Source organism: Herpailurus yagouaroundi, unplaced genomic scaffold, assembly GCF_014898765.1.
Source record: "Herpailurus yagouaroundi ecotype Mexico unplaced genomic scaffold, PumYag 308, whole genome shotgun sequence".
NCBI lineage: Eukaryota > Metazoa > Chordata > Mammalia > Carnivora > Felidae > Herpailurus > Herpailurus yagouaroundi.
The window spans coordinates 5077457-5104023 of NW_024412525.1; the positions used below are offsets into that span (position 1 = coordinate 5077457).

At 40.4% G+C, this 26567-nt stretch overlaps 1 protein-coding gene across 3 annotated transcripts in view; it reads left to right on the forward strand.

Annotated features, from left to right (window-relative positions):
• The first annotated feature begins 1134 nt into the window (after positions 1 to 1134).
• MDM4 (MDM4 regulator of p53) overlaps positions 1135 to 26567 on the forward strand; it is a 36900-nt gene continuing 11467 nt past the window's right edge. For all 3 annotated transcript variants that reach the window (XR_005786639.1, XR_005786640.1, XM_040462232.1), the window contains exons 1-5: positions 1135 to 1241; positions 16270 to 16382; positions 17845 to 17919; positions 22877 to 23010; positions 24081 to 24136. Coding sequence is in view for 1 of the 3 variants with exons in the window: in XM_040462232.1 (XP_040318166.1) it covers positions 16305 to 16382; positions 17845 to 17919; positions 22877 to 23010; positions 24081 to 24136 (343 nt within the window). In the remaining 2 variants the exon portion in view is untranslated. The remainder of the gene's footprint in view (positions 1242 to 16269; positions 16383 to 17844; positions 17920 to 22876; positions 23011 to 24080; positions 24137 to 26567) is intronic.

Sequence of the window (26567 nt, forward strand, 5' to 3'; positions counted from 1 at the left end):
CTAATTTTTGAGAGAGGTGGTTGCTGACTTCAAGCTCTTTCAGAGCAACTGTGAAAAGGCATTACTTTTTCGGCTCATTTGCAGAGATCTGGATCTCCAGCTCTGCCGTAAGGTTATGCCAGAAATAGAGCAAGGTGCAATGTGCAAATTAAGGGGGGGGGGGGGACATTGCCCTATTTTATTTAGCATGGGTTTGTACCCAGTTCTCTGGGAACCATATTTTAAACTGAACAAACAGGTGCTTGTTCAGAAGATGGTGACCAGGGTGGCTTGAAGCCATGTCAAGTAAGAAATAGTTGAAGGCTGTGAGATTTTTAGCTTGCAGAAGAACAAGGCACAGGGTTAGAGATGGGACATGGTAACTGTCTTCAAATGACTGAACAGTATTCATATGGTAAAGAATGAATGAAGCCTTACTCTATGTCTCCCAAGTGTAGAAATGAAACCAACGGAAACTGCAAAGTAACATACTTCAGCTCAGAAAATCCTCTAATATTTAGAATCATCCTGAAATCAATGAGAGGAGGTATTTGGGAGAGACAATACCATTTGGCACCTTCTGAGGTGGAAGTCGGCCAACCTGAGAGGTTTGTGGCAGGAGCTTTTATATTGGGACTCGATGACCGGGTTGCTGATCCAAAGAAGCTCCACCTCCCTCGTTCTTTGCACCTCTTCCAGCATTTATCACATATCTTGTTGTTATTCGTGTATATCCTAGTTCTATTTCCCCCAATTAGCGACAACACTAAGATGCTGTTTGCCCTCTGCAGCCACTATCTCTGGGGAATAAGAATGAATACGTTAACTTTGAGAAACAGAGGGAGTGGTGTTTTTTGGAAGAGCGGAAGGCTTCCTCTGACTACGCTATTAGGTTTCTTCCATCCTCGATTTTTGATGTCCTAGGACACATCTGTAAATACCATCAGACTCTGCGAGCTCCTCAAACGTTTTCTCTTGAAACCTCACAACTTAGTCCTCCAAGTCCTGCGACTCTCTCCCCGGACTGGCCTCTACTCTATGGTGGGGAGACCGCAGTCTTTCTGCCTCTCTAGCCCTCCAGTGGCGTCTCTATGGTTTCCGGAGGCCTCACCGGAAGCCCTGGTGTGAGATGGGTTCAGGAGGCCGGAAGTTGCGCCCTCACTACTCGCCGTTTCAAAATGCTGCTGAGGCCTTAGGGCCTGAGACTGACGCCCCCTCCCCCCCGGGCTCGGCGGGGGAGCGACTCATGGAGCGGCCGTAAGGTGTGGCTCTTGGGTTTCAGCGGCCGGGTCCCGGGCGGCTGGGGGCCGGGAGGCGGGGAGCGGGCGGCGGTACGGCCAGTTCGGCGGGCCTCGGAGCCGGGGCAGCGGGCGGGTGGAGCTTGAGGCGTGGGTGGCGGCGCGGGCGGAAGAAGGGCTGGTGGGGGAAGGGTTCTGCCTTGAGGCCCCGCGGAAGGTAAAAATGGAGGTAGACTGACGTGCTTGCTGCAGTTCGGCCGGCTGGTTTACAAGTCGGAAATCGAAATCGTCGGTCGACGATGTTTTTAACTGGACGCAAAACTGGAGAAATACTGAGGCCCTTTGGAGGAAAGAGATGGGCGCAGAGGGAGGCGGGAAGAGTGACACTGAGGTGTCCCAAGAATTGAAGGTAGTAACTTTCAAGGGCTTGCGCGCCATCTGTGCCCGATGCACTTGAGTGCTTGTTTGAAGAAGGCTGGTTTTGGGGCCACACCCAGACCCGCCCAAGCAGAACATCCGGAGATGGGGCTCCGGAATATATATTTTAATCAGCGCACCCTCCAACTGAGTTTTGTACCCCGTGAAGTTTGAAAACCACTGTCTTACAGCGACACCCGGAGAGGATGCTATTGCTCTGCCCGGTCATTAGGAAATCTCTGTGTTGGTGAGGAAGCCCCTTCACGCTGAACAAGTATCTGTCAAACGTACTTGGGGCCTTTGGTGTGAAGTATCACTACCTTTTGGTTTAGGTGTTGCCTCCTCCTCCTCCTCCTATCAGGAATCTCTGATACGAAAAGGCAATTGAGTTTAAAAGTGTTTATTTCACAGTATTTTGTTTGACAGTACCGGTTAGGATCACACATTCTCGTTGTTTGAAATAAATAAGTGCCTGAAGTTAAAAAAAATGCACACAATACAGAAGTGTGTACAGTTTTAACTGTTCAACCCTAACGGGTTCTCTCCTCAGGCTAGCTGCTGTTAACATCCGTCCTGATTTTTTCCTACAGTACTCACATTTTTAAACAACAGTGGGGTCACATTGTACGTATTGTGTATGCGCCTCACGTTTTTAAGATGATAGCAGGGACACCTTCCATCCAATATACATGTAAGGCTTTCTTTTAAATATTTGCACACTATTGCGGTATAGAGTTTGTACAACAATTTTGTTCCTCATCAGTTCCTCATGGATGGAGTTTTAGGTTGTTCCTGGCCCGTTGTTTGTTTTGCAAACTATGTAGGAGTATACTCTTGCTACACACTTGACCTTTGTAGGTGCCTTGCAGACTTTGTAAGAACTAAAACAACATCTGAATAGAACAGTAGTTGTTATCTTTTTTTTAAGTTGTTTTTATTACTTTCAAGTATGTAGTTGAAAGAGAATCAGACAGTACTGTTTAGTAGAGGCCCTTAGGGCTTTGAAGAATTAAGAATGATTATTCCTGCTAACTTCTGACAAGAAGTCTTTAATTCAGTCTTAAAATCACAGTTGTCTTCAAAGGTAGAAATTTGAAGATGAGGTGTAGGAATCTCTTGGACTACACGTAGGGTAAAACCAGGCTTGCATTATCATTGAGAGATGAGTAAGACAATTTCGATCCTCTCTGGTTTCAGTCCAGTAGAGGACACAAATAAAAACCTAAGTGGTAATAGAGGTGCTCTGGTGACATCTTCCCTTGGAGAATCAGAAGGCCTTGACCAAGGAAGTGATTTTTGACCTGGGTAGAATAGGAATTGTCAAGAGTAGAAAATAGATCACAGAAGAGGAGAAAGGACAAGCGCCAAGGCAGTGGATTTCCAACTTTTTTAACAATGATGCCCAGAAAAAAAAAAAAAAACGTTTTATGTTGTGACCCAGTACACACAGGAGGGGTAATGAATGGTTAAGCTCTGGCTCTGCAGCCAGAGTGCTTGTGCTCTAAGACCACGATTTTCAGCAAGCTAGTGTCTTCTCTCCCTCAGTTTCCTCTTCTGAAGTGTGGACAATAATATATTTTCCTAATAGGATTTCTGTATGGATTAAGTAAGTTATTGCAAAAAAGTGCTTTAAAGAGTGCCTGATACAAAGGTGCTTAACTGTGTTGTGTTGGCTTTTTTCAATAACAGAAGCAGGTTCCACAAAACAAAACTTAACCTTTGTTACTTACTTTTATTTTCTGTTCTGTTCTGTTTCATTAATAGAGGGGAGGGATTAAGACCAACTGGGGTCCAACTTGTAGTTTGAAAAACTCAGTACTAAAAATACCTGGGAGGTGAGTGATAAAAGGGCTTACGGATTCAAGAAACTGAGTTCATCATTCATCATGGTAGATACTGAGTGGTGGAAGTGGAAACTTGAAGTGGAAACCGAGGTGGAACGGAGAGAGTAAGTTGGAGACAGATCATGGAAGCTGATGTACACATACCCAGTGAGGGGAGGGGAGTGAGTTTCTGGAAATGAAAACGCCTTGTGAGTCAGCTGTATAGGCCCATGTGGGATAGTCCTTCACTCTTGAGATGCACTGAAAAACCAGGGTATTTTGGCCTGCCCTGGGCTATTCCTAGTTCTGCTGTGTTGTAGACCAAGGTGGTGGGATGACTTCCTTTTCAATAAACACCTCTCTCTTGAGGAAGAGTCCTTTTGTTTTTTTTAATTACTGTTTTTTTTTTTAACTTGAGATATAGTTCACACACAGTGTTGCGTTACTTTTAGGCGTAGTGTAGTGGTTCGGCAACTGTATATGTTATGCTGTGCTCGCTACAGGTGCAGCTACCATATATCACCATACAACGCTAGTATAATACCATTGACCATATTCCCTCCGTTGTACCTTTTATCTGTGTGCCTTATTCATCCCATTCCTGGAAGCCTGTGTTGCCCACTCCCCTTCACCCATTTTGTTCATCCTTCCACCTCCTCCCTTCTGGCAACCATCACTTTGTTTCAGGGAGAGTTTTTTTGAAAGCAAGAAAAAACTGCAAAAAGGACTTTGTTCCCTCGTTCATTTAAAAGTAGGCAAATTCTTTTCAGCTTTTTATACTCCTTCCTGAGGTTTATTATTAGCTGTAAAGAAACAAACTTCCAGAGAGCCAAAACAGTACCAATTAGTGATGTAGATTCTTTTTTTTGTAACTGGAGTGTTTCCTAAGACTACTAGTTTTTTCAAGATGCAGGCAATAAACAATGTTTGTGATTTCTTTCCATTTGGTGTATACCATTTAATAAAGTAAAACCTATTGTTCTAATTCAGTATTTTTTCTATTTTTCTCAACGTTTTAATGAAATATTGTTTAAAATGTTCTTGAGGGAGAGCAAGAGTGAGTGGGGGAGGGCAGAAAGCGGAGGGAGAGAATCCCAAGCAGGCTCCACACAACCCTGTGCAGGGCTCCATCCCGCAAACAGTGAGATCGTGACCTGAGCCAAAATCAAGGGTCAGATGCTTAACTGACTGAGCCACCACGGGGCCCCATTAATGAAATTTAAAAAAATTTTTTTAATGTTTATTTCTGATAGAGCACAAGTGGGGCAGGGCCAAGAGAGAGGGAGACACAGCTAAGCTGTTAGCACAGAGCCTGACGTGGGGCTTGTGAATTCGGACACTTAACTCACTGAGCCACCCGGGTGCCCCCTTTAATGAAATATTTTAAATTTTTTTTTCAACGTTTATTTATTTTTGGGACAGAGAGAGACAGAGCATGAATGGGGGAGGGGCAGAGAGAGAGGGAGACACAGAATCGGAAACAGGCTCCAGGCTCTGAGCCATCAGCCCAGAGCCTGACGCGGGGCTTGAACTCCCGGACCGTGAGATCGTGACCTGGCTGAAGTCGGACGCTTAACCGACTGCGCCACCCAGGCGCCCCATTAATGCAGTATTTTAAAGCATATCACAAGTGTGTCATTTTACCTTTAAATGTGTGAGGATGTATATCTTACCAGATCAGGATTTAAAAAAAAAATTACCATAGTGCCTTTTTACTACAATTAACAGTTTCTTAATTAACCTAGTACATAACTCAAAATTTCATGATTGTTTAGGGAAAAATGGCATTTACAGATGATTTGTTTGAATCAGGACCTGAATGAACAAGATCCACATGCTGTGTTAGGTTTATGTTTTTTAAGTCTCTATGATGGTCTCCCCACCTAAGCGTATTCCGCCACCAGAGATCCTGTAGAATTTCCCGTGATCTGGGTTTGGGTAATTATTTGCTTTTGGTATTACTTATTCCTTTACTCTCCAGTTTTCCTACAAACATGTAGTTAGTAGTTAGATCTAGAAGCTTGTTTCGTTGTTTTTTTGTCAGGAATACTTCGTAGGAGGTAGGAGCTTCTAGGTCCTTCCTATTGCTTCACATCAGGAAGTGTACGATGTGTGAATGATGCTCTTTTAGAGAGTTTTGTCAGTGGTCAAGTGCTCTCAGCCTTCTCCATGTGTTTTAAAGTTCCCCCTCCCCCAGCCTTTTACTTTAATGGTTTAGCATCTATTAATGATTGTTGAGGAGGTGATGCTTAACCTGAGACTAAAAGGTCTAGGATGAGTTAGTCTTGCGCAGAACTCACAGTGCTATAAATGAAGGAACGATGTGTGCAAAGGCCCTGAAGCAGGAAGTAAATGCTCTGAGAAACTAAAAGATCAGTGTGGTGAGGTGCAGGGAGCATGGAGAAGAACATGAGGCACAAGAGGAAAGACTGGCAAGACTGGGGCTAGGTTCGGTATTTATCTTTAGAGCAATAGCAAGCTATGGAGCAGGGCTTGGCACTGTACGATTGGTTTTTTTTTTTAGTTTTTTTTTTTTTTTTTTTTTTTTTAATCCTTCTAGCTGTAGTGTGGAGTTTGGTTTGAAGGCGGTTAGACCAGTTAAGAATCTATTTCAGTGATGCATGCGAAAAATAACACTTTTTTGTTTGGGGAAATGGTTATGTAGATGAAAAGAAGGGTGGTTTTGAAAGATTTAGAAGTTAAAATTGATCAGGTTTCATGATGTGAGAACAGGGGAAGAGTGAGACAAAATGGCTTCTGACTTTCTGGTTTGAGTAGCTGAATGTAACTACTAACTGGTAGCATAGTGGAAAAGGATAAACTTTAGACTTGGGCAAGTTATTTGACTTCTTTAAGGCCGAGTTTTCTCATGTAAGGAGCAGGTAACAATACCTAACCCTGCTGTAATCAAAAGAGATTCCAAGGGGTGCCTTGGTGGCTCATTCGGTTAAGTGTCCGACTTCAGCCTAGGTCATGATCTCACCATTCCTGAGTTTGAGCCCCACGTTGGGGTCTGTGCTGATAGCTCAGAGCCTGGAGCCTGTTTAGGATTCTGTGTGTGTCTCTGTCTCTGCCCCTCCTCCACTTGCACTCTGTCTCTCTGTCTCTCTCAAAAATAAATAGACATTAAAAAAAAAAAAAGATTCCAAGTGGGAAAGGGACAAGATCTTGCTTTGGATTCAGAGCTTGTCATTTGACTCCATTTCTCACATACGCCTTGAACAGTGCCTTTGCTGGTGTTTTCTTTCCCGTTCTTTCCACTATTCTGCCATTTTAAAATCCTTCCACTCCTGTCTCCATTCCCTCTCAGTCCTCCTTTGCCTTGCAATCGAAAGTACTGCGTCCTACACTTAACTTCCACGGGCCTTAAAGCAATGCCTTTTTTATGGCACAACACTTTTTACCGGGTGTTAAAGCAAAGTAGGAAAGGCTTATTGAAGTTTAAATTCTTCAGACCTGTCAAGTGGTTAATTCTTGTTCCTACCAAGATGTTGAACTAGCATGACTCCTGGCTCCCTCCCAAAATCATCCGTATAGGAACTGTAATAGGAAAATGCCGTGAAAAATAAATGCATGAGGTAGGCTGTTTTGAACTTGTGTGTGTGTGCATAGATGGGACAGTGTTTCATCTGGGACAGGAGTCAGCCAGGTATGGCTGTAAGAGAATAAAACCATGGGGGAAGGGAACTGCTGGAATACTACTCTAGTTTCTCCCCTGCCTCATTACCTTGGAGTTAACCTTTTTCTACGCCTGTGACTTGGAGCTCTAGTCCAGCTTTCCTCAAGAGTGAATTAGGGCATTTCAGAAGCATATACTTGTGTGAAGTTGATGAAAAACAGGAGATGACTGACTTTAGACTGTCACTTCTCTGTCCCTTACTTCTTAAGCCTTAGGTCTCCCGAATCCTATCCTAATACTGCTTCTCCTTGGAGAACAGAGGGTAAGTCTTTGATCTGGGTAGTGATGGCATGGGGTGGAGAGTGATTGTGGTTTCCTGGTGTTTGGGGCTTTCTACTTTAGTAGTTCTTCTTCTTTTAAAGGTTTTATTTTTAAGTTATCTGTATACCTAACGTGGGGCTCAAATTTATAACTCCCAGATCAAGAGCTGCACGCTCTACCAACTGAGCCAGGCAGGCACCCCTAGTACTTATTTTCTACCTTACTCCAGCTTACTGCAGCCCTTGTGGGCTGGAATCTGGCCTTGCCCCATATTCTTTGCCTGTCAGGGTATCTGCTATCCTCTAGGGAAAAATAAACAAAGACAGTTGAAAAGCACAGGTATTTCAAGAGAATAATATATAAGTTTCATTGGAACAAGCAATAGAACAGATGGACCAAGAGTTTAAAGCTAGACTGGTAATTATTCTAAAAGAAATAGGGAAGATCTTAACTTGAAACATGAATAAGCAGGGACTGAGAGAAGCAAGTGGAAATAGTAGAGTTGAAAATGCAGTGGTTCAAATAACAGAATGGATACAGTTAATGAATTAGAACTCCAGGTTGAGAAAATCTTCCAGAACAAAAGAAGGAAAGGACAAAAAAGAAAATATAAAAGAAAAACTAAAAGGTTAAGGAAAGTAGATGTAGAGGTACTCACATCTAAATAATAGAGATTTTTTAAAAAATTTTATTTTTTTAATTTTTTAAAGATTTTTTAAAAAATTTTTTAACATTTATTTATTTTTGAGACAGAGAGCATGAACAGGGGAGGGTCAGAGAAAGAGGGAGACACAGAATCTGAACAGGCTCCAGGCTCTGAGCTGTCAGCACAGAGCCCGGCGTGGGGCTTGAACCCACGGACCGCGAGATCATGACCTGAGCCGAAGTCGGACGCTTAACCGAGTGAGCCACCCAGGCGCCCCCTAATTTTTTAAAGATTTCATTTTTTTATTAAAAAATTTTTTTAATGTTTATTTTTGAGAGAGAAAGAGTGAGTGAGTGGGGGAGGGGCAGAGAGAGAGGGAGACAGAGAATCTGAAGCAGGCTCCAGGCTCTGAGCTGTTAGCACAGAGCCGATGTGGGGCTGGAGCTCAGGGACCACGCGATCATGACCTGAGCAGAAGTCGGACGCTTAACTGACTGAGCCACCCAGGCGCCCTTAAAGATTTTATTTTTAAGTAATACATCCAACATGCGGCTCAAATTTACAACCCTGATATCAGGAGTTGCATGCTCCACCAACTGAACCAGCCAGGTGCCCCTAAATAGTAGGAATCTTAAGTAAAAATGAAAAGGAGGGGGCACCTGGCTTGGCTCAGTTGGAGGAGCATTTGACTGTAGATCTGGGGGTCATGAGTTCAAGCCCCACGTTGGGCATGGAGCCTACTTAAAAAAAAAAAAATGGAAAGGGAGGACATCCTTGAAGAAACAGTGGGAAAAATAGTTTTCTTTTAGAATTCAAAACAAAAAGATGAATCCTCAGAGGGAAAGTTTCCTTAGAAGGCTGAAGATGAGAGATCAGGAAAGATTTGCTTCTAGTATCATTGTAATGAAATTTAGAAGTAACAAAGCAAAAGAAGCCTCAGAGAGGAAGAACAGATTACTACAAGAATTGAAACCAGTTTTGAACAGCATTACTAAATACAGGAAAACAAAAAAGTGTTTGCGGAGTTTTAAAGAGAAACTTAGAATCTTTTTTTTTTTAATTTTTTTAGCGTTTATTTATTTTTGAGAGAAAGACAGAGCATGATGGGGAGAGGGACCGAGAGAGAGGGAGACACACAGTTGGAAGCAGGCTTCAGGTTCCAAGCTGTCAGCACAGAGCCCAATGTGGGGTTCGAACTCACGAACCGTGAGATCATGACCTGAACTGAAGTTGGACACTCAACCGACTGAGCCACCCAGGCGCCCCGAGAGAAACTTAGAATCTTATACCCAACCACATTCATTTAAATAGGAGGGGAAATGATAAAAATATTCTCAGGTGTATGAAGTCTTGGAAGCCTTGCCATACAAAGACCCATATTGAACATAGTTCTGGATGAAGTACTGAGAGATTCAAATCTGAGAAATGTTACAAGAAGATATATGAAGTAAAGGTGATTATAGTTCTTTGATATTTATTGTAAGGGCTAAGGCAAAAAAAGAAGAGAAAAATACATCTATTCCAGAATTTAAAGTCCAGATGGTATCATGCTAAAGTTCTTGTCTTACTAGCAGGGAGATGGAGAGAGAATTTTTAAGAAAGGTAACATATTAGAAAGAAGCATAGAAAGAGTAGACCAAACGAATGCCAAGTCAAGGTGGTAGGAACAGATCCATATATATATTAATTACAGCGAATGCACTAAATTTACTAGTTAAAGGTGAAAACTGACAAGGTGGATTAACCCTCCCGGCCTGACCCAAAGTCCAGATACATGCTTTTTACAAGGGACACCCCAAAGGTTTAATGGCATTTAAAGATGGAAAGAAAAAGATTGAGAAAATACATACCTGGAAACCTAAAAGGAAGCTGGCATGACCTTACTAATGTTAGGTAAAATATACTTTAGGACAGTGTGTTAATTGGGGTGGAAAGAATTACTACATAACGATAATCATTATATAATGGCAGTATAGTGACAATAATATAATGACAGTTCACCAAGAATATACAGCAATTTAAAGCATGCATGCCTGTGATTAAAAGTCTTTAAAATAGATGATGCAGAATTGGTAGAACTCACACTGGGATAAATGGACAAATCCACCATTATAGTAGATTTTATTACATCTCTCTTAATTGTAGGTCAGGCTGACAAATTAGATGTGTAAGATTGTAAAAAGTCGACAGGCTTAACCTAACGAACATGGAGTTTTGCAAGCATATTTTATACAATGGTCACCAACTAGACCAGGTGAAAGCCTTAAAAATTTCAAAGAACTGGGGTGCCTGGGTGGTTTAGTCCGTTGAGTGTCTAACTTCAGCTCAGGTCATGATCTCACAGTTTGTGAGATTGAGCCCTGTGTCAGGCTCTGCCCTGACAGCTCAGAGCCTGGAGGCTGCTTCGGATTCTGTGTCTCCCTCTTTCCCTGCCTCTCCCCTCCTTGTGCTCTGTCTCTCTCAAAAATAAATTAAAAAAGAAAAAAATTTTCGAAGAATAAGTTTTACAGAGAGGATGATATTGCCCTACAGTGCTTTTAAATTAGGAGTTCAAGGGGCGCCTGGGTGGCGCAGTCGGTTAAGCGTCCGACTTCAGCCAGGTCACGATCTCGCGGTCCGTGAGTTCGAGCCCCGCGTCGGGCTCTGGGCTGATGGCTCAGAGCCTGGAGCCTGTTTCCGATTCTGTGTCTCCCTCTCTCTCTGCCCCTCCCCCGTTCATGCTCTGTCTGTCTCTCTCTGTCCCAAAAATAAATAAAAACGTGGAAAAAAAAATTAAAAAAAAAAAATAAATTAGGAGTTCAAAAACATAAATTTCGAAAAATCACTGCATAGGCATAGCTATAAAGCTCATGGATTTATAAAATTATTGAAATTTAAAAATATACATGAGTGGTAATGAAAACTTCATATAGCAAAATCTGTGGGCTGAATTAAAAATTGTGCTAGGGTGGGAGGGGGAAGGAATTTTAGCCTTAAGTATTCAAATTATAAGAGAAAAGGGTAAGCTAAATGTCTTAAGAAATCAGGAAATGACCAACAATAAATTTTTAAAAGTAGAAGAGGTAGTAAAGATATAATATCATTAATATAAAGGAAGATGCATTTGTATACAGGTAGAGAATACCATCAGTTATGTGCCAATAATTTTGAAAACTTAGACAAATGCAAGAAGAAATAACAAGCTTGAAAAATCTAATATTTATTAAAATGGTTGGGGGTGCCTGAGTGGCTCAGTCTGTTGAGCATCCAGCTCTTGATTTCGGCTCAGGTCATGAACCCAGGTTCGTGGGATCGAGTCCCTCATTGGGCTCTGGGCTGAGCACGGAGCCTGCATAAGAGTCTCTCTCCCTCTGCCCCTTCCCCGGCTCATGCGTGTGCACGTGCTGTCTCAAAATAAAGTGATTAAAAATCTTCCCACAAAGAAAACACTGAGTTTTATGTTTCAAAGGTGAATTCTACCAGTCTTTCAAGGACCAGACCATCTCAATTTCGTGGAGTTTTTTTCCCTGGCAATAGAAAACTAGGGACTATTCAATTTATTCTCGTAGGCCTGCTAGCCCTGATAACCAAACTAGACAAAGACATGGCTGGAAAATTGCAGACCCATTTCACTCCTTAACATAGACTTTACAACTTAAACAAAATAGCAGTAGTGTACAAAATGCAATAGTGTACCAATAGTGTGCAAAAAAATAATACCCCCAAACCAAGTGTGGTTTATCTCAGGTGTGTAAGGATTTACTTTGGTTTTAATTTTTTTAATGTTTATTTTCTGAGAGAGAGAAAGACTGAGTGCAAGCAGTGGGGGGACAGAGAGATGGGGAGACACAGAATGTGAAGCAGGCTCCAGGCTCTGAGCTGTCAGAGCAGAGCCCGACGTGGGACTCGAACTCCATGAACCGTGAGATCATGACCTGAGCCGAAGTCAGGCAGCAAACCGACTGAGCCACCCAGGCACCCTCTAAGGATTTAATACTAGAAAGTCCCTAAATGAAGTTCCAGAGTCATCACATTAATAGATTAAAAGAAAAAAAATTATGATCATTTCAATAGCTACAGAAACAATATTTTACAAATCACTTTTCCGTGATATATTTTTGTTAATGAGGAAGGAAAGGAACTCTTCTAAACTGACAAAGAGTAGCTGTTAAAAAACAAACATGATATAGGGAAACATTAGAAGCACTTCCTTTAAAATCCGAGACAAAGATGCCCTTTATCATTAATGTGTATTTAACGTTGTATTGACAGTCCTAAGCAGAAGACAGAAGAAATTAGGAGCACAAGAATTGGAAAGGAGGGAATAAGATTTTATTATCTGCAGATGATATAACATTTACATAGAAAACAGAAACTTCTACAAATTATTAGAAAAAATTATGTAAAGAAAGGTAATTATGTAAACTTGTATGTAAATTTTATCCAAGTGACTGGATAAAAGATTAATGAAAGTCATTTGTATTTCTGTATATATGCAAAACTACTAAAAATCATAAATAGAAAGCATCACAGTAATATCAAAATCTGCTTTAGAAATTCTAACACAAATATGTTAGATCTTTTTTTTTTTTTTTTAATTTTTTTTTAACGTTTATTTATTTTTGAGACCGGGAGAGACAGAGCATGAACGGGGGAGGGTCAGAGAGAGAGGGAGACACAGAATCTGAAACAGGCTCCAGGCTCCGAGCTGGCAGCACAGAGCCCGATGCGGGGCTTGAACTCACGGACCGTGAGATCATGACCTGAGCCGAAGTCCAACGCTTAACCGACTGAGCCACCCAGGCGCCCTGACAAATATGTTAGATCTTTAAAGGGAAACACAATTTTACTAAAAGTAATTAAATAACTAATAGAGAAATATATGATGTTAATGATTGGAAAACAATTTGATCTGTATATTAAATGTAGTTTCATTCAGAATCCCAACAGGGATTTTGATGGAACTTGATAAGTTGATACTAATCACATGTACATGATTCCATATGAATATGGAAGAGTTAAGGGGGCAGGGATGCAAACTGGTGCAGCCACTGTGGCATAGAGAATGGAGGTTCCTGAAAAAGTTAAAAATAGAATTATCCTCTGATCCAGTAATTGCATTACTGGGTGTTTACCCCCGAAATACAAAAACATTAATTCAAAGGGATACATGTTCCCCTATGTTTATTGCAGCATTATCTACAATTGCCAAATTATGGAAGCAGCCCAGGTATCCATCAATAGATGAGTGGATAAAGAAGATTGGTATTTATACACAATATATTGGAATATTATTCAGCTATAAAGAAGGGAAATCTTGCTATTTGCAACAACATGGATGGAGCTAGAGAGTATAATGCTAAGTGAAATAAGTCAGAGAAAGTCAAATACCATATGCTTTCACCAATGTGGAATTTGAGAAACAAAACAAGTGTAGGGAAAAAAAGAGACTAAGAAACAGAGTCTTGTAGAGAAACTATAAAACTGATGGTTACCAGAGCAGAGGAGGGTGGGGGGGTGGGTGAAATAGGTGATGGGGATTAAGGAGTACACTTACCATGATGAGCACTGAGTAATGTATAGAATTGTTGAATCAGTGTATTGTACACATGAAACTAATAGAACACTGTATATTAACTGTACTAGAATTTACATTGAAAACTCAAAAAGGTAGAGCACCAAGAATATCTGGTCACTTCTGAAAAAGAATAGGGAGGAGGTGGAGTGGGAAAAAAACAGGGAGAAGACTTGATTAACTGGATAGACTCATCGTAAGATAGGAATTAAAACAGTGTTAAATAAGCACTAGAAAGATTGATCATTGGGAATGTGAGGGATGAGAAGATTGATAAATGGAATAGAGAACTCGTAAACATCCATTTTGTAAAATTATGTATATTGAGGTCTAATGGGCAAAAAATTACTGTGTGGGGACTTCAGAACTCTTTTGAGTTGAAATCTTGACTCTAGTAGTTCACTGAATTGTGCTATCTTGTGTTATCTCTTGCCTTAGATGTAAAACAAAGGCAATAATATTGTGTATGTCAGAGGATTATTAAGTGGGTTAATGTATGTGTCTGGTATAGAGTAAGCTCTGTGTGAGTCTGCCTTTTGTTTTGATTATCTAAACCACAACTTAGTTAAAACAACAGCCATTTTATTTATTTATTCTGTGGTCTGAGTTGAATGGTTCTTCACTTGTCTGCCTGCAGCGTAGTCAGGTGACAGCTGGTGTTGGAATGTCCCATGATATGTGGTGCTTTGGAGGGAATGGCTGGAAGGCTGGGCTCAAATGGACAATTGATACTCTCCACTTGGTCCTTTTGTGTGATCTCCAGTAGAGGAGTCAGATTTTAGAGGCCTCCAAAAGCACAAAAAATGAAGCTGCGAGGCTTGGAATTGGCACATTATCTCACTTGCGCTGTATTGTTTTGATTGATGTGGTTCATTGGGGACCATTTTTGGAGACCATCCACACTGTTACTATTTTTTTCTTTTAAGATTTTAGTTTTATGTGTAGACCCATCGTGGGGCTCGAACTTAAAACCCCAAGATCAAAAGTTGGGTGCTCCACCAACTGAGCCAGCCCCCATGCTCCCTTCCACACTGTTATTGATATTTGTATACATCATGTTGCTTTACAGTATGTATAATTGTCAGTTTAGGCACCAAGGATTTATTAATGAACAAATACAAAAACTTGCTCCTTGTGTTTTACATGATAAGTGCTTAAAATGTATAGTGACCAGGACAGTAAAGAAAAATAAGGCAGGGAAGGAGATAGGGAATACTGGGGGTTGGGAGTTGTGGTTTTAAAAATGGGTAGTCATGGAAGGCTTCCCTGGTAAACTGACATTTGAGCAGATGAAAGGAGGAGATTAGGAGCTAGTGGGGCAAGGGTGGAAGCAAGAAAACTGGAGGGTAGTGCAGTTGAGAGGTAGGTCATTTGGATTAGTGCAGTAATAATGGAAGTGGTGAGAAATGGTTAGATTTTGGATATATTTTGAAGATACAGCTTTATAATTTATTTATGAACTGGGTGTGGAGTGAAAGAAAAAGGAATCAAGGATGGCTTGGAGGTCATTGACCTGAGCAACTGAAAGGATAGAGTTGCCATTTGCTGAAATGGAGAAAGCTACAAGGACTGGCAGGTTTTGGAGAGATTAGGATTGGTGTTTTATGTATAAGGTTTGAAATGCTAATTAAAAGCTAGCTGCTTTAAAATTGTAAATTATGCTTCTATCCTGTCTGACTTCCCATTCTGTTGCAAGGGAAGCAGATGGGGGAGGGAGGAATTCATATTTTATTGCAGTTAGTAAGTGTTCTTGTTCTCAGAAGATTGAGGAATCTTGTTGGTTTTAGCCAGAGTATTTGTCCTTTTTTCCAGTCCCCTTTCACCCTTCCCCTGATGTGGCTTGTTACTGATAAATGTCACTGATCGTTTATCACCTTTTTACTAAAAAAAGACCTGAAGATAAACAAGTTTGTTTAAAAGTTTATTTTTCCTCATAGCTTTTTCTTTTTTCTTTTTTTAAGGAGAGATGGTAGAAAGTGACAATTTTAACTAAACCTTACTCTCTTTCTGCAATTCATGCTGTATCTTTCCGTGATGATATATGTCCACCTTGGCTTAACCCATTTTGTAGGTATTTAGTTGCTATGCTCTTTGGGTTTGGCACATGTTAAAAGCTGCTTTAACTGATGCCGAGTATTTTGATTCTCACTGTCCTGTGGTTCCTTGCCAAGACATGTTTCAACATGTTGTAAAGGTTTTTCTTGATGTGCTCTTGGCATCTTAAATCTATTACTTAATCTTGGTAATTCCCCCAGCTCCACAACTGTTGTCTTCCAGGGGGTGCTCTTGAGCACTGTCCAAAGAGAGGAGGAGTTACTGAAACTCTGATATGCATTGGGGAGGTGATGATTGTAAATTTGACTTTCAGCTAAAACAGTTTACTCATTATCATCACTGTGGGGGTTGGAGCATGCCTAAACCTGTTTCAGGCTTCACCTGAGGGAAGCATAGATGGTTCTTACTCTTAATTAGACTCTTCAGTTGTTTGCAGGATCTGAACTTAGGAAGTGATCAGAAGGGTATCAAGAACCTCATTATGGATATATTGCATTTCTGTAGGGCGCTCTGATACAGGTGTCTTTTTCCTTCTGCTGGCTGCTATTTTGTAAATCTTAAAAGAGAAAATGTTCTACTTTAGAAGAGGTTTCATCATGTTTTTTTTTTCCCTTTTAGATTTATCAACAGACTGCAATTCTTCACTGCCAAAATGACATCATTTTCCACCTCTGCCCAGTGTTCAACTTCTGACAGTGCTTGCAGGATCTCTGCAGAACAAACCAATCAGGTAAATCATATTTAAGCCATTTCTAGTTTTCAAAAATCTGAATTGGGGCATGTAGGTGACTTTACTGACTGAAGGATTTTATGTAGAGCAGAAAGGGTTATTTTTTAAAATGTCTTATTAGGGAAACTAGTGAATGGTATCAGTGTTCAAAATTCGAATTGATCATTGATTAAGTAAATGTATAGAGGTTACAGATTGTTCAAAATATGGTACCTTTTGAAAATTACTGTGTTTTACGGTATGGGTGGCCAGTGGAGCATTTGGGACCAAGATATATGTTTAGTTTCTGTTTCTCTCACTTCATTTTAACCGGTCTGTTTTCTTTAAAAATCAATTTTAAATTGCAACTAAAATATTGCAAATGTATTCTTATAAAATATTCAGTTTTCTAATGTATTTATCTATAAAGTATTTATCTGTAGGGACTCCTTGACCATGTCTTCCCTTCTTCCCCCAAAGTCCCTTCCCTCTGAGATAACACTTTGGTGTGTCTTGTTCCAGATCTTTTCCTCTAACATATAAAAAGACTTAATTTTGTGTTTTATTTTCATAAATATTGCACAATATGTAGTATTATGTACCTCAGTACATGATAAAGGTGGAATTTGGGTTTGGTGGGGGAAGATGTGGCTTATGTAGTAAATGGTTTCGATGTAATTGTCCATCTCTGGAAGGAAACAAATGAAGACCTCAAACTTTGTGCAAAAACAAATCCCAGGTAGATAAAGATTAAACGTAAAAAGTAAAATAATATTAGAAGAAAATTTAGGAAATGCGTGTGAAACTTTAGGATGACGGAGGCCTTCAGTAAAACAAAACCAAAGAGGTGGTGAGAGGACGAGAGAGACAAATTTGACCCTAAAAGTTTTAAAATAAAATTGTGTGGCTGACATCAGTCAAGGGATGTCAGAGTCACTGTCCCTTATATGTATATACCACATCTTGTTTGTCTGTTCACCTGTCATATCTGTTCACCTGTGAACACTGGTGTACAAATACTTGTTTGAATCTTGCTCTCAGTTCTGGGTTCGAATGTAGCAGTGGAACTGCTGGGTCATATGGTAATTCAGTGTTTAAGTTTTTGAGGACCTGCCAGACTGTTTTCCACAGCAGCTGAGCCATTTTACATTCTCACCAGCAGTGCACAGTGGTTCCAGTTTTTCCACATCCTTGCCAATGTGGAAGGCTGTTTTTTCCCTTTTTTCTTTTTCTTATGGCTGTGCTAGTAGGTGTGAATGTCCTGTCTTTTGAAAATGCGATTTTTCAGGAAGGTAACAAGTAGTAGTCTGATTAGCTGCAGTTACTTTATATATTGGAAGGTTGTATGTGATTAGATGATAAGTATTTCTACCAGAGTTTGTAAACAAACAAAAAAATATTTAAGGAGGTTTTCTTATTCCTTAGGGTTTCAGAAACCAATTTAATTGAAATGTAAATAGCAGGTTTATTTTGTTTCTGTCAGGTACGACCAAAACTGCCACTTTTGAAGATTTTGCAGGCAGCAGGTGCACAAGGTGAAATGTTCACTGTTAAAGAGGTAAGCCATCAAAGAAAATTCTCAGTTGTAAGAACAGCTAAGAAGTAGAAGCTGACGAATATATAGTTCTGAAATCAGGCCTAAGAAAGCAAATTCTACTTCTGAGGTGCTAGAGAGGCAACTTTTTCTTTATGTTAAAGATCATCGAGCTAAATTGAATTTCATTATTTCCTTTAAATTTCCTTTTGAAAAAAATTTTTTTTTCAACGTTTTTTATTTATTTTTGGGACAGAGAGAGACAGAGCATGAACGGGGGAGGGGCAGAGAGAGAGGGAGACACAGAATCGGAAACAGGCTCCAGGCTCCGAGCCATCAGCCCAGAGCCCGACGCGGGGCTCGAACTCCCGGACCGCGAGATCGTGACCTGGCTGAAGTCGGACGCTCAACTGACTGTGCCACCCAGGCGCCCCTAAATTTCCTTTTGAAGTGTGTTGTCAGCCAAACCTAAAATTAACCATGAATTCATTGATCTCAGAGTTAAAATGCAAAGCGTGTACAAGATTTAAAAAATGACACTGTCTATGATTTATAGGATATACTGCCAGGCAGGAATTAAATGCAGTAGTTTTCCATTATAAATGTGTCAGATACTCTTCTGAGCACTGTGAGCTACTTTAAACACTTATGCATTTAAATAACTTATTTAGCATCTAAAGGTTTTTTTTTCTTAAGAAAAACAAATTGAATTCCTTAAGTGGAAAAACTCAATATTAAAATGTTAATCTCTTTGAACTGCTTACATTTAGTAGGGTAAAAATCTAACCTTTTCTAATTGGAGGAAACAAAACTATCAAGCTTTTTTTTCACTTTTTTGAAAAGCTTAAGACCTACTAGCAACACTGCATTCCTGAGCTGTTACAGTTTTCTTTTTTTTAAAAATTTTTTAATGTTTATTTAGTTTTGAGAGAGAGTGTGGGCGGGGGAGGGGCAGAGAGAGAGAGAGAAAGAGAGAGAGAGAGGGAAACACAAGAATCCGAAGCAGGCTTTAAGCTCTGAGCTGTCAGCACAGAGCCTGACTTGGGGCTCGAACTCATGAGCTGTGAGATCTTGACCTGAGCCATAGTTGGACACGCAGCTGACTGAGCCACCCAGGCACCCCTCCTGAGCTGTTGGATCTTTCAAGGAAACAAATTGGAAGCATTTTTTTTCTAGAATACTCATATTTCCTGAGCTGTTCGATCTTTCAAGGAAATAAATTAGAAGCATTTTTTCTACAATACCTATATTTCCTTTATCATTTTAAATTTAAGTGCATCATTTTAAATTGTATCTGTAGAGTTCTCTAAGTTTTTTTTTTTTTTCCAAACTATTACTGAAGTATGGATTTTTATATCAATAAAGTTATAATAAATTATGCTATCTCCTTTAATAACATGGCAGAATTTGCCTGGGTTAAGAATAAATTAAGTACATATTGGTCAGAGAATGTTTTACTGGGGAAAAGTTGGACAGAGTCAGTTTACATGAAGCTCTCTATTACGAATCTTGATCCTCTCTGGTGCATAAAGAATTTCTTAATTTTTTATTTTATTATTTATTATACTTTTTAGAGAGAGCATGAGCGGGAAGAGGGGCAGAGGGAGAGAGAGAGAGAATCTTAAGCAGGCTGCACGCTCAGGGTGGAGCCCCACATGGGGCTCAGTCCTACTACCTTGGGATCATGACCTGAGCCAAAATTAAGAGTTGGATGCTCAACGGATTGAGCCATGCAGGTGCCCCCACCAATTTTTTTTTTTTTAATTTTAAAATTATTATTTTAAAGTTTATTTATTTATTTTGAGGATTGGGAGGAGTAGAGAGAGAGAGAGAGAGAGAGAGAGAGAGAGAATCCTAAGCAGGCTTCTCACTGTCAGTGAAGAGCTCCATGTGGGGCTTGAATTCATGAACCATGACAAGCTGAGCTGAAGTGAGATGATTTATCAACTGAGCCACCCAGGCGCCCCTCTAATTTTTTATGTTTAAGTATTGGTTCTCAGTATGTGTGCATTGAGGCAGTATGGTATAGTGAGAGTAGTAATCATGTACACATTTATTTTTAATTTTTATTTTATTATTTTTATTTATTTTTAATTTTTTTAACGTTTATTTATTTTTGAGACAGACAGAGCATGAACAAGGGAGGGTCAGAGAGAGAGGGAGACACAGAATCTGAAACAGGCTCCAGACTCTGAGCTGTCAGCACAGAGCCTGACATGGGGCTCGAACTCAGGGACTGCGAGCTCATGACCTGAGCCAAGGTCAGACGCTTAACCGACTGAGCCACCCAGGCGCCCCTAATTTTTATTTTATTTTAAAGAAATGTTTATTTTGAGAGAGAGAAAGAGATCGTGAGTGGGGGAGGGGCAGAGAGACCATTCCTAGTAGGCTCCACATTGATGGCATGGAGCCTGATACGGGGCTTGAAGTCACACATCATGAGATCATGACCTGAGCCAAAATCAAGAGTCGGATGCATAACCTGAACTGTCCAGGTGTGCCCCAGAAATTTACTTGTTAAAAAAAAAAAAAATCCACATGCTGGCATTGTCCAGAAAAATGTAACAGGTTTATTTATAATTATTGTGAAGTTGAACTGCTAAGACGTGTTCACTAAAACATTTTGACTTGCATTAATGCTTTAGGTCCCACATTTGTATTAAAAATTCGCACACAAGGGGCGCCTGGGTGGCTCAGTCGGTTGGGCGTCCGACTTTGGCTCAGGTCGCGATCTCACTGTCCGTGAGTTCGAGCCCCACGTCGGGCTCTGTGCTGACTGCTCAGAGCCTGGAGCCCGTTTCAGATTCTGTGTCTCCCTCTCTCTCTGCCCCTCCCCTGTTCATGCTTTGTCTCTCTCTGTCTCAAAAATAAATAAATGTTAAAAAAAAAATTAAAAAAAAAAAATTCGCACACAAATGAAAATGGAAAAGCTGCCAATACCCAATTTTTGTACCCTGTTTTTCCACTCGCAGTCATATACTTAGGTACCTTTTGACCCCATGGAAAAAAAAAAGTTTTTTTAAAGAATGAAATAGTTTCCATCATAGTGGATTCTTAAGCACATTCTCCATGTGTGTGGTGTGCTAGCTGGATGTCTTTTGGCATAATTGTTACATGTTTGGCATGGACAGCACACAGGTTGGTCTTCAAAAAGGCCCACCGAGGCTCCGTAGCTCAGGGGTTAGAGCACTGGTCTCGCAAAAAGGCCCACCGATAGGCCTCACTCACTTGCCTCCTGCAAAGCACCCATAACGGCACGCTGGAAACACAGATATGTTTTGAAGTCCTGAGCAGTTTCTCACACCAGATGCCAGAAAGGAAGTTTGCAAATCACAAGTTCTGTGGAGTTTCACGGAGCGCCACAGTAGCAGAGCTGTAATGGTGAGGTTTCTTCACTCCTCCAGTAGTGGGCGCACTCTCACCAGGGGCTTTTGTAGTCACTGGCTTCCTCGGTGCTATACCACCCGTCGATTTGGGAGCAGTCTGCTTTGGGCAAGCCATGATATAGCGAATTTCTTACTTACCCCCCTCCTTCTTCAGCTGGGGCCCGGGAGCTGGAGGTGGCGGTGGTGGTGCGGTGGGAGCTGCAAACATTTAATTACGTACTCATGTAGAGTAGTGTTGTAGAAGATCTTATTTTGCATACTTACAGTGGATTTCTTTTTTACAAGTTGGACAGGCTAAATATAAAACTTTCTCCTTTTTCTTCCAGTAGGTGCTCTTCCCCATCTTATTTCCCCCTAGATATTTGGTTAGGTATGACAGCACCATTAACACTGGGACAGAATGTTGCTTGGGATGGAGGGGAACCTGGGAACATTTTTGTACCAATAGTGGGAACAGGGTTGGAAAAATCTTCTGTGAAGATACCTAATAATTCCTGAGAAGTTGGGACCTAAAAATAAAAATAGCTGCTTTGGCCTGTTTGTGATAACAAAATTCTTATTGTCATTAAGGGAATTTAATTAAGCAGTTTAAAAAAATTTACCTAGAGAAAACATTATGAAAAAAATAGATAACTTAAAAATTTTGAATCGTGAACTTGTCTGAGTTCCTTCCATTGTTGTGAACTTTGAAAAAAGCCAGATAGGCTAAACTTTTATTGATAAACACTAGATTCTATGTTTTATGCACTTACGGCTTATTAACCCTTGTACTTCATTTGCCAAAAACAAGTGAACATGCATCAAAAACCTCTTGTAGTTATGGGTCTCTGGACTTGGAAAATACTTTTATGACCCAGGCACATTTAATGTTTATTACTTCTAGTGATAGAACAGACGTCTTTATCTGGATTGGTGAAAAAAATTTTAAGGGGATGGGGTGCTTGGGTGACTCGGTCAGTTGGGTGTCCAGCTCTTGGTTTTGGCTCAGGTCATGATCTCCAGTTCATGAGTTTGGGTCCCCCATCGGACTCCACACTGCTGGTGTGGAGCCTGCTTGGGATTCTCTCTCTCTCTCTCTCTCTCTCTCTCTCTCTCTCTCTCTCTCTCTCTCAAAATGAAAAGAAAATATTTTAAGGGAATACTAGGAAAATTCACTTTTTATCATTGTCAAACCCTACATTTCTAAAAAGTAAGAGTTTGGGAGCACCTGGGTGGCTCAGTCAGTTAAGCGTCTGACTCTGGATTTCAGCTCAGGTCGTGATCTCACAGTTCAGTTTGTGAGATCGAGCCCTTGTTGGGGTTCTGTGGAACTGACAGCATGGAGCCTGCTTGGGATTCTCTCTCTCCCTAATGGTCTGTCTCTCTCAAAAATAAGTAAACTTAAAAAAAAGTAAGTCTGTTAACGTCCAGCATGAGAATAAGTGGATGAGCCTGGTGGTTGAGGACAGCTCTCTTGTTGTAGGACTCCTTTCTCGAGCATGACAGTCATGTTCATAAATGTTTCCTCTTTCTCTAGCAAACTATCTTCTCATAATGAATTTGTGTCTTTTGGAGCAGCTGCACAGACTTCTTCGTGCTTTTTTATCACCATGTAGGTCATGCACTATCTAGGCCAGTACATAATGGTGAAGCAGCTTTATGACCAGCAGGAGCAGCATATGGTGTATTGTGGTGGAGATCTTCTGGGAGAACTGCTAGGACGCCAGAGCTTCTCCGTGAAAGATCCAAGGTAGGGAGAGCGAAGGTTGGTTTATCTTTTTGGGGGCTTCTGTCTAACCACTCAGTCTCCATAGGTTATTAATGGTTATCTTTTTTTTTTTAGTCAACCAATATTTAAGGGCCTTTGTATGTCAGGTAGCCTGTGAAGCACTGAGAACAAGTCAGTGAGCAACACAGTCTCAGATTCTATGGCACTTAAAGGGTAGTTAGACAGTAGATGCGCTTCCCCATCTTAATCAGACAGTCACACCAGCACAAGGTAAAATTATACCGTGGGTAAGTGTTACAGAAAAGAGGTACATGCAGCTGTGTTGGGGGTGGGATTCAGGGTCTTAGGAATCAAAGGAATGCTCCTTGAGGAAGTGGTTTGAACTGAGAGCTGAAAGAGAACTAAGGAGTGAGGGGCCCGAAGGAGGTGTTGAAGGAGAGCTTCTGGCAGATTGCACGTCGTGTGCAAAGGCCTGGGTGGGAGGAGCTTCATGTGGCTAGGTTAGGATTCTGTGAAGCCATTGTAGAGAGAGGAAAGTGAGCTGGTGAGAGAAATGCAGTGTTGCCGGGCAGCTCGACGTTGATGATGGGCCTCAAGAATCGCGGTAGAGGTCCTCTGACCTGTTGTGTGACTTTCTCCAGCTGCATGGGGTGTAAATGGTTGTTACAGAGTCAAAAGCTAATAGGTAATTGGGAAGCCAGTTGTTCTCTTTGGATAGCTTTGTGATGACTGTTTCTTCTGAGCTCATTTTGTCTTATATTGGTAAGACTCCCTTCCACCCCTTCCCCAATTAAAATTGTAAAAATTTCTAGAAGGAAGGAATGGTCTCTAAAGGAAATCTTGGGCTGTTAGCTAATTAAATAAAATGTAAATTAATTAGTTTTTTAATGAGGGCAAAGTAACAAAAGGGCTTGGGCATTAATATTCTTGACTTTTAAATGATTACAAACAAATCTATCCTGGGGGAAAAAATATCTGCCTTCTCTGTGTTATAGAGAAAGTTGGAAGATCACATATCAGATAGACACATAACATCTAAATTGGAAAGCCATGGGGTTATTAATTTTTTTTTTTTTTTGTCTCTCTGACAGCCCCCTCTATGATATGCTAAGAAAGAATCTTGTCACTTTAGCCACTGCCACTACAGGTATGTCACATCATATTTCTTCAGTGTGTGTCACAGCTTTGAGCTCGAGGGGGCAAATGATGGGAAAACGAGGATCGAGGTGGAAATGAAATGCTGTGTTGGCATGATCGAGAGGGATTCCTGTCACACAGAATGTTATTAGTATGTTAATTTTTCATTGTGAAAAATTTCAAATATACTGAAAATAGATTAGTATGATGCCTACCTCTTAGTAATTGTTAACATTTTGCCACATTTGCTTCACCTGGACATGCTTTTTTTTTTTTTAATTTAATTTTTTTTCATCTGGACATACTGTAAAAATCTCTAATTTTTACTGTCCAGTAGCCAGTGTATGTATAGTTACCCCCAGTTATCTCAGAAATATCTTTCACATTTGGCTTGTTCAGATCAAGATCCAGACAAAGTCCACACATTGCGGTTGGTTGAAACACCCCTAAGTGTCTTTGTAAAACAATCCTCCTTTTATTTTTATGTCATTTATTTGTTGAAGAAATGGCTCATTTGTCCTGTAGAATTTCCCACATTCTAGAGGTTGCACATTGTATCCTTGTGATGTTGTTAAACGTCTTCTATTTTCATTAAACTAGTAATGCTTGAATAGTTTCAAGTTTAAACTTTTTGCTGACAACATTTCACGGGTGGTGCTTTGTACATCTGTTGCATCACATCCGGGTCATGTAAGGTCTGCTTGTCCCCCTTTCCGTGATGTTCAGGTTCTGTGGGCTCACGTGGTGTTACCCTGACCCATCTGTTATAAAGGTCCCCCGAGACCCTTTCACCTAATGGTTTTAGCTTTCTGGTGTATGAATGCCAATTTGCCTAACCCTTTGCTTGATTCTGTACTTTTAAATACTGCCCTTTGAGTTTAAGTTAGGTGTGTGCAGGAAACTGGCTGCTTTGGGGTCTGATGTTTGGTGTGTTAGAGATAAGTGAATCAGCTGTACATAACTGAAATGTAACCCGATTTCCCTTGCTTGTTGCCAAATGATGACACTTTTTTTTCTCCATTCCTATGTGAAGCCCCTTCATGAGCTTCAAATCAGATTTTGGGTAACATTGACCTTTGAAGAAAGCCCAAGTTTATAATTCTTTTATTTATTTATTTATAATTTTTTAAAAATGTTTATTTATTTTTGAGGTAGAGAGAGACAGCGCGCGAGTAGGGGAGGGGCAGAGAGAGAGGGAGACAGAATCTGAAGCAGGCTCCAGGCTCTGAGCTGTCAGCACAGAGCCCGACACGGGGCTTGAACTCACAGACTGTGAGATCATGACTTGAGCTGAAGTCAGACACTTAACCAACTGAGCCACCCAGGCATCCCTAGTTTCTTTTAGATTGGTTATCTTTCAGTAGTTCACTGAAATAAATACTGTAGTTGAAAAGAATCTGTTTCTAATAAAGATTTATGATTTAAAGTGAGAGCAGAGAGACTTTGCTTTCATATTGAAATGTGATTTTGAACTTACATTGAATTTTGGAGCCTGTTGACTTCATTGAACAATTTGCCCACTTTGCCCACTTCACCCAGCTGTAAATTTCTGTTGCGAGGAAAGGCCTTGTAAATAATATAGTGCTTTATTGAAATTCAGTCACTTGTGATACAGTAGGGCTTTTCTGGGATATTCACTGCAGACTTGAAATACACAGAGGATTTTATATTTGCTGATCTACTCTTTTGGTGGAATTTGTTTTCTGATTGATCTGTTCTCTGAATATCTAGAGTGGGTGTGATTCTCACTTTTTCTCTCTTTCTTGCACTTTCTCTGCAGCATTTAACATGCTGTGTATTAAGATGAAAATTTCTGTAACAGACATTTCAGATGATCCTCACAACAAGGCTGTGAGGAAGGTCTGGAGATGAAGAAACTGAGGGGTTTTTTTGTTTTGTGTTTTTGTTTTTGTTTTTGTTTTTGTTTTTGTTTTTTTAGAATGAGTGATTTGTCCAAGATTAGTTGTCACTGACAGTTGGTAGAACAGATATTTCTGACTGGCCAGTTCTTGTTCTTTTCATCGTGCCACACACACACGTTGGTGTCATATAGAATTTGCCCGTTAGTTTTTCTTAACACATTTTTCCTGTGAACATTAAATCTTTAAAACATTTTGTTTGTTCTTAAACGTGTGAACCTTGAAATAACTTCAGTTACGGAAAGGTAGTAAAAGTATTATAAAGAGTTCCAGATATTCTTTACTCAGATTCCCCAGATGGTAACATCTTATGTAACCACAGTATAATGTTCAAAACCAGAAAATTGCACCAAAGTAATTTTGATTGATTGTCTGCTCTGACTTGCCCTTGCATTCGTGCTTGTGGCTGGTCAGCTCTGTTGATCTTCATAAATTGAGTTACATGTGTTATATTTAAAAGGGCAAATGAGAAAAGTGCTTTCCATGTACACCTTTGCAGATGAGTTAAACCTTTTATTTTGA